The 19,080-nt window shown below is 41.8% G+C and overlaps 1 protein-coding gene across 4 annotated transcripts in view; it reads left to right on the forward strand.

Moving 5' to 3' along the window:
- PDE3B (phosphodiesterase 3B) overlaps positions 1 to 12,538 on the forward strand; it is a 169,684-nt gene extending 157,146 nt beyond the window's left edge. For 3 of the 4 annotated variants that reach the window (XM_026486775.4, XM_026486773.4, XM_026486774.4), the window contains 4 exons: positions 3,326 to 3,529; positions 5,406 to 5,567; positions 9,190 to 9,442; positions 10,676 to 12,538. In XM_026486775.4, the coding sequence (XP_026342560.1) occupies positions 3,326 to 3,529; positions 5,406 to 5,567; positions 9,190 to 9,442; positions 10,676 to 10,890 (834 nt within the window). In that variant the 3' untranslated portion in view covers positions 10,891 to 12,538. Of the gene's footprint in view, positions 1 to 3,325; positions 3,530 to 5,405; positions 5,568 to 9,189; positions 9,443 to 10,503; positions 10,589 to 10,675 lie in introns of those variants that run through there. The other variant, XM_057317543.1, reaches the window with a different exon arrangement.
- Positions 12,539 to 19,080: the final 6,542 nt, after the last annotated feature.

The following is a 19,080-nucleotide window of genomic DNA, read 5'->3' on the forward strand; positions in this document are numbered from 1 at the left end:
TTAGCTAAAAACATGTCTGAGTGAAACAAGGTTGGTAAGGAAGACAGAGGACCTTAGGAGATACAGGATTACCAGAAATTTGAGAACAAAACCGGAACTTGAGGAGAAAGGGATCTCAGGATGACAGCTGTTCATCTTGACTGTTTCTTTAGGAAGTACCTTCTGTCTCTCTTTTTCCTTTTCAGAACTCGCTGCTTTGTTTTCTGTAGCACCTGAGTCACTACCTCCGTGGGATTTTTTAAGCTAAGAATTTTTTTTAAATGAAAACAATTTTTCTTCCGGGTTTTCACTTTCCAGAAGTCGCCTCTTTAATCTCATGACTGTGACCTAGAGATTTGTTTACTGTTTCCTCCTGTCTCTTGTGTTTCAAAAGGGACACATTCGTTCAGATTTGTCAGCTCTTCCTTTGTGTGATCTAAGTCTCCGACAGGTCTGAGGGGTTTTCTCTTTTCACTTATTGAAAGGTGTTTATTATTTGTGAAGATTAATTCTATCCGTGTGTATTAAACCTGGTTTCAGACCTTTCCAGCTCAAAAAGAGGGTGAAAAAGCAAGTTTATGATCAGTGAATTTGCTTTGCTGGATTAGAGACGAGCCTGTGGAGGCAAGGAAGGGGGTCCCTGGTTAGAGAGAGCGGGCATCCAGATGCTTTCGCGAAACGTCCCAGCAGGTGGTTAGCGCAGCTCCCAGTCAGCTGGGGTGTGCGCTTCCTTCTCGGGGCGTCAGGCAGCCCTCAGCGAAAGCCTGCTGCGGCTTCCCAGCTCTTTTCCCTGGAATGTTGTTCTCACCAAGTTTAAGCTCGGTTTATTGTTCTGTGCGTTCACCGAATATTCGTCCAAAAGTGGAACGGACATTTACCTCCTACTTACTGCTCCATGATTGTTTCTCTACTCCTCTGTGAGGTCATGGGTTTCTTGGGGTCCAGCGGGGGACTCCTTCCACTTACTCTCCAGGTGGGTTTTTCCTTCTCATGCGATAACTTAGTTGGCCTCTCCCCTCAATCCGTTCCCACTTCCCCATGTATTTGAAGTTTCCAGTATGGTGATACTATCTAGATTTTAATATTGATTCAGATTTTTTTTTGCCCCATTTTATATTTCTTTAGTAATTTCAAAGGGCGATTTGAATGGTGAAGAAATTCTGAATTTACTTATTTCTTTTACTGCTCTTGTTAGCTAAGAGTTATTAAGTGAGGGGCGCCTGGGTGGCACAGCGGTTAAGCGTCTGCCTTCGGCTCAGGGCGTGATCCCGGCATTACGGGATGGAGCCCCACATCAGGCTCCTCTGCTGGGAGCCTGCTTCTTCCTCTCCCACTACCCCTGCTTGTGTTCCCTCTCTCGCTGGCTGTCTCTCTCTGTCGAATAAATAAATAAAATCTTTAAAAAAAAAAAAAGAGTTATTAAGTGAGCCAGCTGTACAGGGCACTTATTGTATGTTGTGCTTTATTGAGCTGGAAGTTTGATTACTTCTTCCTGAACAGACAAAGCTGTTCTAATAGTTTCTCAGTTTTCATCAGATTTGAATATGAACTAGTGAAATCACTATTAAATATAAATTGACCCCTTAGGGAGTCATCAAAGACTTATTCTTTCTCTTTGAGACTGATATTTGGAAGTTGTAATAAGGCTAGTATAAAATGCCTTTTTTATTGACATATAATTGATAATGTAACATTGTGTTACGTTTAAGGCGTACAACATGTTCGTTTGACGCATGTATCATTGTAATGCTACCACCATGGCACCTAATATCCTATCTTTTTTACGGTGAGTACACTTAAGATCTAGTCTCTCAGCAATTTTCAAGTATATAATCTAGTACTACGAACTATAACCACAGTGCTGAGCGTTAGCGCCCCAGAACCTTTTCGTCCTGTAACTGGAAGTTTGTACCCTTTGGCCAACATCTCCTCAGTTCCCCCAGCCGCTGGTAGCCTCTGGGTTTCCATGAGTTCAGCTCTTTAAGATTCCACACATAAGAGATACCATACAGAATATCTTTCTTGATTTAACTCACTCAGCTTCATGCTCTCAAGGTCGATCCATGTTGTCTCAAATGGCTGGATTACCTTCTTTCTCGTGGCTAAATATCCATCTCTCTCTTTCTCTCTCTCTCTCTCTCTCTCTCACACACACACACCCCTTTATCCATTCATCTATTGATATTTAGATTGTTTGCAGCCTTTGTATGTTCCATAACAAAGCTTAATTCATCGTTACTTTCATAAAATCAAATGGTGTTATCTTACATTTAGACTATAGCTTATTTTCACAAATAACACAAACTTGTTTAAGTTCCCAGAATATGTATCTTTTTTTTTTTTTTTAAGATTTTATTTATTTGAGAGAGAGAACACAAGCGGGGAAGGGCAGAGGGAGAGGGAGAAGCAGGATCCCCACTGAGCAGGAATCCCAACGGGGACTCGATCCCAGGACCCTGGGATCACAACCTGAGCTGAAGGCAGACGCTTAACCAACTGAGCCACCCAGGCGCCCCCTCCCAGAATATGTATCTTAATGTGGATTGCATTCTATTGTTATCTTTCCTTCTTGTTAACAAGCAGCTCTATGAAAACAGGGACAGGTTTTTATGTTTATCCCCAGCCTTTACCACTGATTGTGGAAGTTTTAAAAATAATTACTATGCTTATTTAATAATTTTTAATTGCTTAATTTTTAGAGCTAGAAGACGCTCTAACCTATAAGCCACTGCTTTTTAAAATCTGTATTCCAAAGTCCTAGAGTACCGAGGGTCTTGCACTGAAATGAGGTGGATAAGAAGTGAATAGTTGCACACCACCTGAACAGAGAGAGTTGTGTGTTTACCTTACTCCCAGGCACTGTGCCAGGATCAGAGTGGAGGACTGTGTCCTTCCTGGACACGCAGGACTGCTGCTCACCCGGGACAGTGCTGCTGCTTCCTCCTCTTCGGTCCTGAGCACCACTGATTCCACGCTAGCTGAAGAAGAAAAGTGTATCCCTAAACCCGCTCTCTCTCTCTAATGACTTCACTAACAGAAGCTTTATCTAAGAAGGCTCACGGGTTCAATGAAGTGGACCTCCAATATCAACTTGACATCTCTTGAGGGCAGCAAGCTGTCTGCAAAGACGAACTTTGGAGACGACTTATCCTTTCACTGGAAAGGTCTGCCTTACCCTTCCTATACTGCAGTAAACTCATTTAGAAAATTCTCACAAGCCTTCTTCAGATATTAAAATGCTGGGCATAGAGTAGTTACTCACTGTTTGTATTCTTCCAGCCTAACGCTGTTTATTATTAAAGATTAATATCTCTGAGACGCCTGACTCATTTTTATTACTTTTCAGGCAGTTTTGTACAACGACAGATCTGTTCTAGAAAATCATCATGCGGCATCAGCTTGGAATCTGTATCTCTCTCGCCCAGAATACAACTTCCTTCTTAATCTTGATCATGTGGAATTCAAGCGCTTTCGTTTTTTAGTCATTGAAGCAATCCTTGCCACAGATCTTAAAAAGCATTTTGATTTCCTTGCTGAATTCAACGCCAAGGTTTGTGATACAATGTACTGTCTGGTTTCAGTGGTGGAAATCATTATTGTATTACTGATAAGTTTTTTATAATGTTAAGTGAGAATTAATACTACTCATAAAGTCATAATATCTGATGTGAGACAATATATCTGTCAATATTTTTGAAATAACTCTTACTATAACATGTCCTAAACATACTCTCTCTTGCTACCTTTCCTTTCTGACACATAGTCTTATAACTTTCTTTCGCATGGTGATAAGCCAATTCATGACGTCAAAAGCTTTTAGGGGCAGATTGGAGAAAGTTGTGCAGGGTGCCAAGTAAGCTATCTTAGGAAATTAAAGATGTGTTTCTCAGAAGCCAGTTATGCTTCCCTCAGTCACCTGTTAGTCCCTTCTTTCTATCAGCGTTGAACTGGCTGGTGTGGGAGAGAAGTGCCCTCCACTCTTCCACTTGAGAATAATGCACTCATCGGACGACTACCTGGGATCTCCCTCAATGTGCAGTCGTGCCAGCAAAGAATAAGGAGAGAACAGGTGGAAATCCCTGCCGTCAGGAATTCACACTCAGTAGGGAATGGGGAACCCCTGCCCTGAGGCGATAGGGGTACTCATTGGAATGTGTTCTATCCCTCAGACATCGGGGGGTGGGAAAATGTAGAGAACCACTGCATTACGGATTACTGACGGAAGGATGCTCCCTCTTTGGCTGGCAGGAAGCTGTTGTTTCCCTGATGACATTTGTGACGTATAGGAAAGGTGTACCTTCAGGGGAGAGGAACTGATAACAAAGGAATCCTAGATTTAACCTTCTAGGCAGAGACCCTGTCTGTGGCTGTCATGATATTAATAAAATACTTCTAAAAATCAGTGAGAGATCCATATGCCTTTAAAATTATTTTATAGTTGTGTGGCTCTGTTAACTTCTACTTAATAATAAAATTCATTTAAGCGCTTCAGTCAGGGTAATAGAAGTTTTCACAGGTAAAGGATCACCTAGTCCAGTACTTTTGACTCTGGGTTCCTCAGAGGTTTCTCTTCTGTAGTCTCTCAGGAAAATGCCATATGAGTGGGGCTCTAGGGCCCCTGCATGGTTTCAATCAAAAAAGCTCTCCTTGTGTTTTCTATAGTGGTGGTCTACATAAATTCTCCTTTGACAAAAGGGTTTGGTGTTCCAAAAAAACTGCCTTCAAACCAAAGTTCAAAAGCCACTGCTCTGGCCCATTTACTTCATTTTTTTACAAGAGAAAATTTGAGTTTTTGAAAGGCAGAGTAATATGCCAAATTAGTGATGATAATTACATTTAAATAACAGTGTTAGCATTTAGTATTTACTATGAACAAAACATTTTTCGTTTATTAATCCTCATGGTAATATGGCTAGATTGGTACTACTTTTCCTGTTGTATAGATGAAGACAGATTCAAGGAGATTAAGTAATTTTTCCAGTATTACACAATGAATAAATCATTGAGTCAGGATTTGAAACCATAAGGATCAGCGTTTAAGACTTGTTTTCTTTCAACTATATCATATTTTCCTTTCACAGCTGAAGCCAACTTCTCTGTAGATCCTAAGTGTTCTTTTTGAAGTAGAATTAGTTAGAATTCATAAGTGATTTATTGATGTTTTGCATATACATATAATTATGTTAACATATGTTATATGTACACACGTTACAATTTTCTGTGGTAATCACAGATATTGAAACTCCTGGTTTGTTATGTTTTTATGGTGCTCTGCTTCCAGTGAAACAAAATTATAATGACACTTCAAAGGGAAACTTAACCCATATTCCTTCCTATAATTTAGAGAGGAAACAGTTTTAAGATGATTTGGTTAAAAAAACAAAACTGTGCCCTCGGAACCTAAAATAATTGTTTTTCCAAAATAGGCCAACGATGTAAATAGTAATGGTATAGAATGGAGCAATGAGAACGATCGCCTCTTAGTATGCCAAGTGTGCATTAAACTGGCAGACATCAATGGCCCAGCGAAAGTTCGGGACTTGCATTTGAAATGGACAGAAGGCATTGTCAATGAATTTTATGAGCAGGTAAGTTGAAACGTGAGATGGGCGGGATTTTTGAGAGCTGCCATCTGAAGACATTGGTCTTTGGGATTTGGATAGCTACATTAAATGTGTGAAGTCTGGTTACTTTGACCAGAAACAGTTAGAAATTGTAGAACTTGCACTGGTCTTAGTATTTTCTCAGCTCTTTTTTGCTGATAAAATTTAAAAAATAGCTTATTGCCTATCTGACACGGGTCGAATGTCCCTTGAGGCTAGAGGTAAGGCTAGGCTACATCATGATTCCAGGTCTCTTTTAAAACCCTGAGCGCCTCTAACTTAGGATAGTTTATTTCCAGATGAGGTGGTTTTTAATCGATCCAGGGCATACTTAGATTATATTTAAAGAATAGCAACCCATTTTCAACTCTGCTGTAGAAAGACTGCCTGACTGCCTTAGAAATAGCAACTGGGTGGAAGTCTTGGCAGAGGGTAAGGTATTTGAGGGCTAGAAATGGGGAGAGAGGAGGTATTTCATGGTTTTTAAGGATTCAGAGATAAAAACATGCTCTTACAGGTTTTAAAATCTTTCAGATAACACTCCTGTAATTGAACTCGTTTGTATGCCCAACACGCAGCAAAGCCGGTCACCGAGATGCTGTGTGCATCAGAGAGTTTATTGGAGAGGCAGCCACACTAGGAAGGGCAGGCCTCCGATTTGCCTCCTCAAAGTGGGAGAGTCGGGACTACGTAAAGGCAGATGAAAAGGGTGTGGGTAAAAGGGAGAGGAGCTGTGTGATTTCAAAATCAAGCGAAGGAGGTTAGGAAGTGTCGGGAGGGGTTGAAGTCATTTCGTTGTCTACACCTGCGTGGGTCTGCCGCGTGTATTTTCATGTCAGTGAATGACCCCTGACCAGAAAAAATGGCATCCTTAGCATGATGGGAGTTGGGGGAGGGGGGTTAGGCCCTTCTACATTAAAAGCTTATCCATTGGACACTTGTCCGTGCTCAGAGAAGGTCGGTGGTCCTGACCGGTTCTGGCTGGTTTCTTGGTAAAGCCTGAAGTCTCTGCCAAACGACTAACTCAGCATTTTGCCGTCATGATGTCAGGCAGGGTCATCTATAGCAGCACGGTGGCAAGCTGCATTCCAGGAAAGAGCAGAGTTGGGTACAAAGTTTCGGTGGCACTTATGAGTCCCGTTAACCCTTTGGTTACTGGTTTCACTACCACGTTGCAGAATCTGTCATTTTTTGGGTCCAATTCTGAAGCTCCCTACAATGTAGAAGCATATGGATTTCCCCACAGGCCAGCATTTCATTTTCTCCCAAATACCGAACACGTCTTCTTTACTTTGGAATTGCATTCCTTGGGAATCCTTGTTGCCCGTGATAGTCAGGCAAGATCAAGAGGTCTTCGAAATGAGGCCTTCGAGACCGTTTTCTTACCCCGAGTAGCTGCTCCAGCAGGGGTGATGAATTTGACCCCTAAACCGTGTGTACTTATCTGTTATACCGTGTTACGCCCAAACGGTATGGAATAGTGACTGTGCAGTGTCTCTCGGCCACCTTAGCTGAACATCCTACCCAAGGCTCACTCCGCTATTGACAAGTTACAAAATGCTATATGGTGAAAAAACCGCGGGAATACCTAAGTGTTCCGAGATTAATGTTTTACTATTTTGATACATTTGAACTAAATTATATATAATTTGGAGATCTAAAGGGTTATAAATATTTACCTAGAGATTACAATATAGTATTTGCAAATTACCATCTCCATTCTCAAAGATAATTGAAGCTGATCTCAGGCTTCAGTTCGTATTTGCAAAAGAATTTTACACTAAGGAAAATGCCATCTTGATATTATCTGTGCAGAGGTAATAAAGTAGTAGTATATGCCGATTTAAGACTCACAAATTCACTTAGACCCAGTTTATAATTAAAGTTGGAATCAATGCTTGAGGTTGAATCCTGGGTTCTCTTCTTTACCAGCAATGTGACCTTAGGTAAGTTACTTGACCTCTCTGTGCCTCAGTTTCTTCATTGATAAAATAGGAATATTTAATCGTACCTACCTCATAAGGTTGCTGTGAGGAGTAGGTGAACTAATAAAGTTCTTAGAGCAGTTCCTGACACATAAGTGCTCATTAAAGTTCAGCTATTATAATTCTAGATCACTAAAAAATATTATTTCAGACAGTTTTACTTAATCTAAGTATTTGTATGTTAAAGGAAAAAAAGGTCCTCTGACGCCCCATCAGAGTGGTCACGAGGGTTAAAGGTACTGATCTGTATGGAAGGCCTGGTCCGTCTTCATCAGCGCTATCCAGTCTCTCAGTCTGCTCGCGCTGTCATCCGGCATCTGCAGATGTGGCTGCACAGTTCTAATCTTGCCCAACTTTTTATTTATTAATTATCCTGTCTTTACACCCCTATAGTCATGTGAGTGCCATGGGCTTAGAAAAGCCAAATTCCTATTAAAAAAAAAAAAAAGCCTGGGGCGCCTGGGTGGCACAGTGGTTAAGCCTCTGCCTTCGGCTCAGGGCGTGATCCCGGCGTTCTGGGATCGAGCCCCACATCAGGCTCCTCCGCTAGGAGCCTGCTTCTTCCTCTCCCACTCCCCCTGCTTGTGTTCCCTCTCTTGCTGGCTGTCTCTATCTCTGTCGAATAAATAAATAAAATCTTTAAAAAAAAAAAAAGCCAAACTTATAAAATTGTAGAATCCTGTGGATAAACCCAACTGAGATTTTTTTCCTGGTTTTTTTTTTTTTTTTGTAAACAATGGTTTTTTTGGTCACAGAAAGTAAAAATCATAGCTTTTTAATCATGGGCCAGTCACTAGCACAGTTTCCGGTTCTTTCCCTAGGACAGTGTTGCCTCATCAGAGACGCTGCTTGCCCACAGTTTATACATTCTGGAGTTTATTCCTTCCCCACCAGTTCAGATGCCAGCAACGAAAATGTCAGTAGTACCCTTTGGGGAGCGCTCAGCACTGGGCTCGGTACCGGAGCTAATACTGCTTTTCCTCCTCACAGCAGCCTCGTAAAGTAGGTTGTTAAGATTCTACACATGAAATGGGCATAGAGCTTGCTCAACACCGCACAGGCAGCAGGTGGCAAAAGCAGGGTTCGGAAACCACATCTGTCCCCTCAGACTGCGCTGTCCGGAGCCCTGGAGACCACGGGGGAGGGTGTCAGAGGGCAGGCGGTGGAGCAGCGGACCACGCCCCTCACCTCAGCCACTCCTGCCTCTGCTCCCGCTGTTAGAAACGGGTAGGGGGTTGAAAGGCATTTGCAAAATTCAACTCTGGGCATTTAAGGTACAACACTAGCTTTCCTGATCCCATCTCCCCCCAGGAGAAAGAGACATAAAATTTTTCAGGTTGTTAGATTTGTTGATTTTTTTTTTTTTTAGTGTATATTTTTCTTGTTCACTGAACATCAATCATCCTGGTTGGTGGGGTGTGAAAATAAAGTCTTGCTTAGGATTTTTCAAATATTGGAGAAATTCTTACCGTTGAAATGACAGAGTAATTAGACACTTCTTTGTGAAAATTATTTTGATGTAGACTATGCCTGTTAAAAAATCTCAAGATAATTTTAACAGCAAAGCTCAGTGGTTATTCTTTCAACAGTTCAAAATGTACTTTTCTTCTTAAAATGATCAGGGAGATGAAGAAGCAAACCTCGGTTTACCCATCAGTCCCTTCATGGATCGTTCTTCGCCTCAACTAGCAAAACTCCAAGAATCTTTCATCACCCATATCGTGGGGCCCCTGTGTAATTCCTACGACGCTGCGGGCTTGCTGCCGGGTCAGTGGATAGAAGCCGAAGACGATGAGGACACGGAGAGCTGTTCCGGTGAAGATGGTGATGAATTAGATACCGATGATGAAGAAATAGAAGACAATCTAAATCCTAGTAAGAGTAGAGGGATGCTGTGTTTTCTTAAATGGATAGTTGCAGTTAATAACATTAAATTTGGATCTTTGTTTTTTGGGGGGTGTGTATGTGTTTAGGGAGAGAGAGAATCCCAAGTGGGGCTCGATCTCACAACCCTGAGATCCTGGCCTGAGCTAAAATCAAGAGTCGGACGCTTAACCGACTGAGCCACCCGGACGCCCGTGGATCTTGGTTTTTAAGATACGGATCCAGTAGTTGTATGTTGAGTAACTACTCTCTGAATGTTCAGCTCGAATAGTCTCTTGAGTAACCCCCGAGGGCCGGGGAACGTGCTAGCGCGGCCCCCGTGGTCTTGGTTAAAGTAGCGTCTCCTCGGGGCCAGTCCACTTCAGGAGGCTCTGCTTCTGCACGCGCCGTAGGGCTGTCACCGTGTCGGAGTCTGTGAGGTGAGGAGGTGCGAGGGGCTGGCGCTGCCCCACCTGCTCACCTGCCCTTCCTAACGACTGGGAAGATGGATGCCAATAGTGGGGAGAAGAGGAAACGTATCTTCTGTAGCTTCTCAGGGGAGAAGCAAGTTTTGTGTTATTATGGATTTGGACTGCCAAACTGTAGGGACGTAGTTTCTGTAGAAAGCAGTGAATATAAATGGAAAAAGAAGTGTCACCGTTGTAGCCGTGACCGAAGTCCGTTGTTTGCTCTTTAAAGATCTGAAGTTACACCTAGCATCCCAAGCATGCTGTAAACGAGAACAGGTACCATGATTAGGAAGACCCGCCCCCACGTCCGGTTGTACCAGGACTAGCGTAAGGAAGAGTAGTCTTCTGCCACCACCGTCTGAGCATCGTCCTGGACAAGCTGACTGGCTTCCAGAAATTGCTTATATTCACTGAAACCTAGATAAGAGTGTTTAATTCAATACTTAAATCCTAAAAAGGTGGTTTAACTTCACATTGCTATTTGTCCTTCAGAATTTTAGGACCATCCTCCTCTCTCACCCCACCCAGTCTCCCCTAATCCCCTTCTCTGCTTCATTTTCATCCAGTAACAACTTAACATCGTCTCGTGTTTCGCTTACCTAGGTCTTTCCCTTAGAACAGGAGCGCCATAGTGCAGAGATTATTTCTATCTTACTGTTTATGACTGCAACCCCAGCGCCTTAGGTAAGTGCCTGGAAAAAACAGGCACTCGGATATTTAGTGACTGAAGGAATTGTATTGCTATGATTATAAGTATTGCTTTTACATTTCGCAGAACCACAGAGGAGGAAAGGCAGACGGCGGATATTTTGTCAGCTAATGCAGCACCTCACGGAAAACCACAAGACATGGAAGGAGATCATAGAGGAAGAAGAGAAATGTAAAGCTGATGGGAATAAACTGCAGGTGGAAAATCCTTCCTTACCTCAAGCAGATGACATTCAGGTCATCGAAGAAGCAGATGAAGAGGAGGAGAGACAGTTTGAATAGAAGAGAAGGCCTATCGAAGAAGCCCCAAGGGCTGCGCCCGGGGTCAGAAAACACCGCCTGGCGCTCGGTGGGCAGACCCGCAGCGGGCCGTTCCTGCGGGGACAGGCCCGGCTACCGAGAGGCTGCTCGCCGTGCCGGCGGCTCCCGCTGCTGTGCGCGCTCGCCGCACGGGCTACGCAGGTGTCCTTAGAGCGCGGCTTCCGTTGACTCATGTGGCGAAGCGCTGCTTGAGGCCTTCGCCGGTATCCCAGCACTCTGTCGTAATCATGCTTTGCCGGGTAGTAAACTCTTCTTTCTCGTGAGCGGTAGCTAGAACTAAAAATTCAAGTGACTTCAGTTTCCAAAGTGGCCGGAACTTTTTGCTTTCATGGAAACAGGATTCATATTGTTGTTTTTTTTTTTTTTTTTCTTTCCCCCAATTTGTATTTTAGGTCTTTGAACATTTTGGTGGGAGGGGGTAGGGCGGGGGAGTCTGTGCCTATCTAAAAAGGAATCCAGTGTTGCCTTTCAGAGGGGTCTGTTCAGTGCAAGACACTGTTCGGTGCTCTGCTCCCAGCTGGGTTTATCCGTGAAAGACCGAGTGACCTTTGTTAAATATAACAGAATCCAGGTGCATCGATTTCTGATGCTTCTTACTGTTGTGTGTTACCTACTATGTGTGTTCGATTCCCGCTCAGAGTACTCAGGTTTGCCCGGGACATCAGAAGTCTGAATTCCAGTCTTACTGACTTAATTCCACGGCTGAGTTTCTGAAGCTGTTCGGGTGTAACAATGAAGCGACTTTCTTCTTCAGTCAAAACTGTTCTTACTACTGTTGCTCAGGATTCGTATTTTTAAACATTTACTTAATATAAACGCAGATTTGTCAGAAGAAAAAAGGTTAACATCTTTAGGACAATTTATGAGATGAGCATTATTCTTTCTTAGATAAATCTGAGTCTAATCAAAAGAAATAGTAGGAGCTCCAAAAGCCACAGCGAATAATTGGAATATGTGCTTATGTCCGGATCCGTATGTTAGGTGTCCTGAGTTTAGTCACTGGAAAACTGATGCTCATCTTTGTGGATTTCCTGCTGCCTTGAGACTACATGACAGAAGTGACCTAGGACTACTCAGTACTGCTACAGCCCAACTGTGAGTCTAATTCCTTTAAAAAAATGGTGGGAATACTTAATTGTGAAGAAAATGGACCATATTTACAATGTTCACGAACTCCTAAGGTACAGATGGGTACCTGAGTCGTGAAAGATTTTTGATGATCTAAAGAGCAGCCTAAATGATAACAGGATGGAAGACTAATCTTTTTTTTTTTTTTTTTTTCTCCTGGAGACCATATTTTGGATCTGTATGGCTTTTGTAGACAGTAAAACCATTAATTTTCCAAGATGATTCCTTTTAAGTATGATGTCAGGCAATTTCTTACCTACCTAAATATTTGGCATATCTCGGAGATATTAAAGATCTATGGAAGTGTTGGAAGTTTTGATCCTGTATAATATTGAATGAATCACCGAGCTTTATTTATTAGACATGTTGAGTGCAAAGTTCCTTCCTGTCACTTTTGCTACCACTGCCACATAATTTGTAACCTGGTCGCACATTACTAAGTAATAAAATTTTAACTAATTTATTGAGTTTGCACTTAAAATGTATATATCCTGTGCTCTTATTTCCTTGGTACACATTTTGCATCCTGCGTAAGTATATTTCTGCTATTGCAAAGTCCATGTGTATAAATTCACATGTGTTCATATGCCTAATGAGACTCAGATTTCCTTTCTACTTTATTAAAATTTTGTATTGGGGTTAATGTATATATTTTCTCAAAAGAAATATTTTTATTAAAAATACTATTACCGAGAACTCATTTTTAAATAATTTAACTTTTAAATTTAACCTTTGCTAAATAATTGACATATTAAAATAGACCAAAGAAACACTAAGAAGTATCCTTGCTGAAACAAATTCATAAACTTTAAGAAATGAATGTGACTATATTAAATATATACAGTGCTATTAAATGCAGTCTTACTTGAAAAGTTGCCATAAGGGGCGCCTGGGAGGCTCAGTCGGTTAAGCTTTGTCTGCCTTCGGCTCAGGTCATGATCTCAGGGTCCTGGGGTCGAGTCCCACACCGGGCTCCCTGCTCTTGGGGAGCCTGTTTCTCCCTCTGCCTGCTGCTGCCCCTGCTTGTGTGCGCGTGCTCTCTGACAGCTAAAATCTTAAAAAAAAAAAAAAAAAAAGAGAGAGAGAGAGAAATTGCCATGAGGCATATTACGTATTCTATTTTGGTTACTACTGAATCAGGTTAATTTTATTATAATATTGTTTTAACTCACTGGTCTTAGAAATAATTTTGTAGTGCTGTATCTGTGTGCTTACCCATACATTCTTTTTCCATATAAAACAAACTACTTTTTAAAGTTATTTCCTGATTTGAAGGCTATTTCCTGCTATTCTTTGGTGCTGTTGGTCTTTTCTTTTTTTATAAGAATCCTGTAAACTCTAGCATTGCTGAGGTCAAACATTTCCTCTCTCTAGATTGCATCTCATAGGAAGGAACTTCACAAAAGAGACGAATAAAGCCAGCCCTGGTTTATTCTAGTTGCCAGGCTACTCTGAGCAGCTCTAGAGAGTGGGCGGGGATGGCGACTGGCCTGTGGAGCCCGGATGAACAGCTTCCCAGAAGCAAGAATTAGGATTTACCTTGGAGGTAGCTGCTTGTGGAGAGATTAACTGTGTGTAGAGGCCAGGACAAGAGCGCAACACCCTTGGAGGAGCGGAAGGAGGTTGAGGGTGGCTGGAAGGCAGTGGTGGAGAGAGGGCGGCTAATGAAGGCCTTGGTGAAGCATGACGTGCCATTTAAACTTTATTCCCTCGAGGAAATGGGGAACTGAAAAAGTTTTAATCTGGAAGAGTGACCTGATTGATTACATTTTATGAAGATCATTCAAATAACATACTATGTCAAATAGAAGAATAAGATGAGACATGGGGAGGTCTCCCTGATCTGGACATGGAAAGATTATAGGAGAACAGAGAAGTGAGTAGACTGGAGATCGGAGATGGAGAATCAGTCTGCCCTGGCGATTAACTGGATATGGTAGTCAGAAGACCACAGGGACTTTGAGATTTCTGCTCCGGGCGGCCGGGTCCATGTCATTCTCTGCGAGCGGGTATACCAGAGAAGGGGCAGACGGTGGATGTGGTGGAGGGGCAGGGGTATGTGTATATCCTATTGGCTCGCTTTTTCTGGAGAACTTCGATGAAAGTCACCAAACCCAAGAAAACAAGCCTGAAGGAGAAGCGCAGAACTCAGGAGCAGCTTTAGATCACCCAACGCCTGCGGAGGCTGCCTTGCCTCATCAAAACAATGTAAAATAAGCATGCACGAAACGTTTAAGGAAATGAGATACAGAGTGACAAAACATGAACAAGCAGTTAGAAATTTAAAAATCACCAGGTACAAGGGCGCCTGGCTGGCTCAGTTGGTGGAACATTTGCCTTCATCTCAGGGTCGTGAGTTCAAGCCCCATGTTGGGCATGGAACTTGGGCGGGGGGGGGTGAGATTCACCAGGTACAAAGAGCCATAAGACTGATGGCAAACTTGTCAGTACCAACAGTGGAAGCCAGAGGTCACTACAACATTAACTGCTAAGTGCTGGGGGGGGAAGCCAATTACAGTTAGTCACCAAGACTACCAAAAGTGAGGGTAAAATAAAGAGACATTTTCAGATAAACACTGATCTTTTCCCATCAATAGACTTAACCTATGAAATTTTTAGAGCAGTGCTTCTAAAGCTTGCTGTAATATACATATAAATCACTTGTGATCTGGTTAAAATGCACATTCTGGGGGGTGGGAGGATGGGGTAGCCCGGTGAAGGGTAGTAAGGAGGGCACGTATTGCATGCACACTGGGTGTTACATGCAAACAATGAATCATGGAGCACTACGTCAAAAACTAATATGTACTGTGTGGTGACTAACATCACATAATACTTAATTTTAAAAAATGGGCAGAAAGTCAACAGGAATTCCATAAAAGCAGAAATGGCTCATAAAAATTTAAAAAATGCATATTCTGATCTAGTAAATTCGTAGTGGACCTCAGGAGTCTGTATTTCTTAAAAGTAGTTTCCTGATATTTTTTTAAAAAGTTCTCAGGTGGTGTAATGTTGATGCTACTGGTCTGTTGACCACACTTAAGAGTAGCAAGATTCTCAAGTGTATACTTCAGAAAAGAAGAAAAAGGACCCACAGGGAAGACAGGCAATGCAAGAAGGAAAAGTAAACATTAATAAACCATATATTAGGTAAGTCTTAAATCATTCATCATTTATATGAACGAAAATATTACTTTGTGGCCTTAAAATCCCGGATAACAACATGTCAATCAAGAGATAAAAGGTCTTATATAGTTTCAAAATGGAAATTAAGATATTAACTTTAGACTTTGTTAAATCAGGAAAAATGCTAGAGTTAAGGGAAACTACTAACATTTTAAAAAGTATATAACTTCTGGGGCACCTGGGTGGCTCAGTCGTTAAGTGTCTGCCTTCAGCTCAGGGCGTGATCCCAGTGTTCTGGGATCGAGCCCCTGGGAGCCTGCTTCTTCCTCTCCCACTCCCCCTGCTTGTGTTCCCTCTCTCGCTGGCTGTCTCTGTCTCTGTCAAATAAATAAATAAAATCTTAAAAAAAATAAAAAAAATAAATAAAAAGTACATAACTTCTAAACTGGTAGTGGTAGGGAAGTAAAAAAACCTGAATTGATAAAAATGTCATAAATGAGAAAAGAGGAACAGGACAAATAGGGGGAAAAAAACAAGGTAGGAACTAATTTTAAAATATCAATACCCACCAGAGATGTAAATAATCACTATTTTGGAGCAGCACATTGAATCTATCAGGATTTTTAAGCAAGCATTTAGGTAGCACTTACAACATTGTTCTCAGTGATTTGTGATTTGATGTCAATTTATATTATCACCACCCTTTTAAGGTTGATATTGTATTATTATCTCTGTTTTGCAAAGGATATTTACCAGGTACATAAAATACATGTACTTACTTAATGAAATAGTCTCAAAGATGCGTAAGTCAAAAGTTGGCAGAACTACAGAGAAAAATTGTCATGTCTACAACCTGTATGGGAGATGTAACACAATAAGTTAAACAGACCAAAACTTAATAAAAATATAAGACAGCACAGTGAACAGTCTTATTAGACATATACACAACATAAAACCCAACAATTAAAGATTTTTGTCCTTAAAAAATCCAAGAACACTTATAAAACTTGACCACACACTTGTGTATAAAGCAAGTCCCAATAAATTTCGAGAATATGTATCATACAAACCATGTTCTCTGACCACAAGTCCATTAGGCTTCAGTTATTTTTTGTTACTTACTTCTGTGTATGCTTGATAGATAAAGAAATTGCTCCTAAACTCCAGGCTAAATAAAGAAATCATAATGGGCATTTAAACATAAGTAGAGGTGAACAACTAGAAAACCTGTACTACCTTCCAAAAATTAAGATGTAGTGAAAATGGCACTTGAAGAGAAACTTAGGGCATCAGAGGTTAATATTAGGAAAAAAGGCTGATAAGCTGGATCCTTAGCTCATTAAGTTAGACAAACAGAATGTAGGTACAGTACATTCACAAAACGAAGGATAAAAATCATATCTCAAGAGAACAGAAAAAACGTTTGATAAAATTCACCATGTTTATGATAAAATCTCTCAACAAAGTGGGTAACGGAAGAAACATAATAAAGACCTTATATGGACAAGCCCACAGCTAACCTTCTAAAATAAAAACCAGACAAAGGTGCCTACACTTACCACTTTCATTCAACATGGCGTTGGAAGTCCTAGCCAGAGCACTCAAATAAAAGCTTCCAGTTTGGAAGGAAGACGTAAAATAGTCTCTATTGGCAGAGGACATGATATTATACGCATATAGAAAACCCTTAAGACGTCACCAAAAAACAAACAAAAAACAAAAACAACCCACAAAAACCTGTTAGAATAAACAAATTCAGTAAAGTTGGTGTGTACAAAATAAAAAATTGTTGCATTTCTATAAACCAATGAAATACCTGAGAAATTAAGAATCCCATTTATAATTTCAAAGAGAAAATACATAAAAATACAACTAGGAAGGTGGACAACATAGGAGCACCCGGGTGGCACGTCGATTAAGCGACTGACTCTTGGTTTCAGGTCTGGTCATGATCTCAGTCTTGTGAGATCGAGCCTGGTGACCGGTTCCGTGCTTAGCACAGAGACCACTTGGATTCTTTCTCCCTCTCCCGCACCCCTCCATGCTTGCGCACATGCTCTCTAAAATAAATAACGCCTTGGGGCGCCTGGGTGGCTCAGTCAGTTAAGCATCTGCCTTTGGCTCAGGTCATGGTCCCAGGGTCCTGGAATGGAGCCCTGTATCGGGCTCCATGCTTACCAGGGAGTCGGCTTCTCCCTCTCCCTGCTGCTCTCCCCGCTTGTGCTTGGTCTCTTTCAAATAATAATAAAAAAAAAAGTCTACATCAAAAACTAAAGATGTATTATATGTTGGCTAATTGAACATAATAAAAAGTCTTTAAAAAAAACAACATACGCACTAAAAAAAGTAACACATTGAAGAAAATTGAATAAATGCAAAATTCAGTGCTCATGGTTGAAAGAATATTGTTAAAACGTACAGACCACCAAAAACAATCTACAGATTCAGCGCAATCCCTACCAAATTCCAGTGGCATTTTTAAGATTGAGAGAGATATAATTGACAAACTTGTATGGAACCACAAGACATAGCCAAAGAAATCATTAAGAAAAAAGCAAAACTAGGGGTGCCTGAGTGGCTCAGTTAGGCATCCATCCACCTCTTGATTTCGGCTCAGGTCATGATCTTGGGGTTGTGCGATCGAGCCCCACATTGGGCTCTGCACTCGGCGAGGAGTCTGCTGTTCTCTGTCTTTCTCTGCCCCTACTCCTGCTTATGCTCACTCTCAATAAATAAATCTTAAAAAAAAAAAAAAGCAAAATTGAAGATAACATGCTTCCTGATTTTAACCTATATTATAAAGTTATAGTTATCAAACAGAATAGTCATGAGATAAAAACAGACATGGATACAAGAACGAGAGGAGAGAGCCCAGAAATAAATCCACAAATAGGGTCAATATATGAGAAAGAAGCCAAGGATATACAATGCTAAAAGAACAGTCTTTTCAAGAAATGGTGCTGGGAAACTGGGCAGCTGCACGTAAAAGAATGAAACTGGACCACTTTCTCACGCCATGTACAGAATAACCTCAACAGGGATTACATGTGAGACCTACACGTGAGACACGAAACCATAAAACGCAAAGAAAACAGGCAGTTAGCTCCTGGACACTGATGTTGGCATTGATTTTTTTGATAGGTCACCACGAGCAACAACAAACAACTGGGACTACATCAAGCTGAAAAGCCGCAGTGAGGGAAGCCAGCAGCAAAACAAAAAGGCAACTCGCCGAGTGGGAGAAGATATGTGTAAAGGCCTATCTCCTAAGGGGTTAAGATCCAAAACACACGAAGCACTCCCACACCCCCACAGCGAACCACGCACCACAACAACCAGAGCCCGCTCCGATTCTACAACTGGGCAGAGGCTCTGAACGGACCTTCTCCAGAGAGGAGACACAGATGGCAAGAGGCACATGGAAAGGTGCTCGACACCCAGTCAGGGAAGCGCAAATCAAAACCGCAGGGAGTGGTCACCCCCACCTGTCAGCTCCTGTCTGTCTGAGAGTAACCACTCCTACAAGTGCTGGCGGGAAAGGAGAGAAAAGGGCATTCTTTAAAAAAGATTTACTGTGACTCTTGGGTGGCTCAGTTGGTTGAGTGGCTGTCTTTGGCTCAGGTCATGATCCCAGTATCCTGGAATCAAGTCTCGCACTGGGCTCCTTGCTCAGCAGGAGCCTGCTTCTCCCTCTGTCTGCTGCTCCCCCTGCTTGTGCTCTCTGGCGAATAAATAAAATCTTAAAAGAAAAAAAAAAAGGTTTTATTTGTCAGAGAGAGGGGGAGCTGCGGGTTCCCTGCTGAGCAAGGGGCTCAATGCAAAACTCAATCCCAGGACCCTGGGATCATGACCGGAGCCAAAGGCAGACGCTTAACCGACTGAGCCACCCAGGCGTCC

Source organism: Ursus arctos, unplaced genomic scaffold (genome assembly GCF_023065955.2).
Source record: "Ursus arctos isolate Adak ecotype North America unplaced genomic scaffold, UrsArc2.0 scaffold_23, whole genome shotgun sequence".
Taxonomy (NCBI): Eukaryota; Metazoa; Chordata; class Mammalia; order Carnivora; family Ursidae; genus Ursus; species Ursus arctos.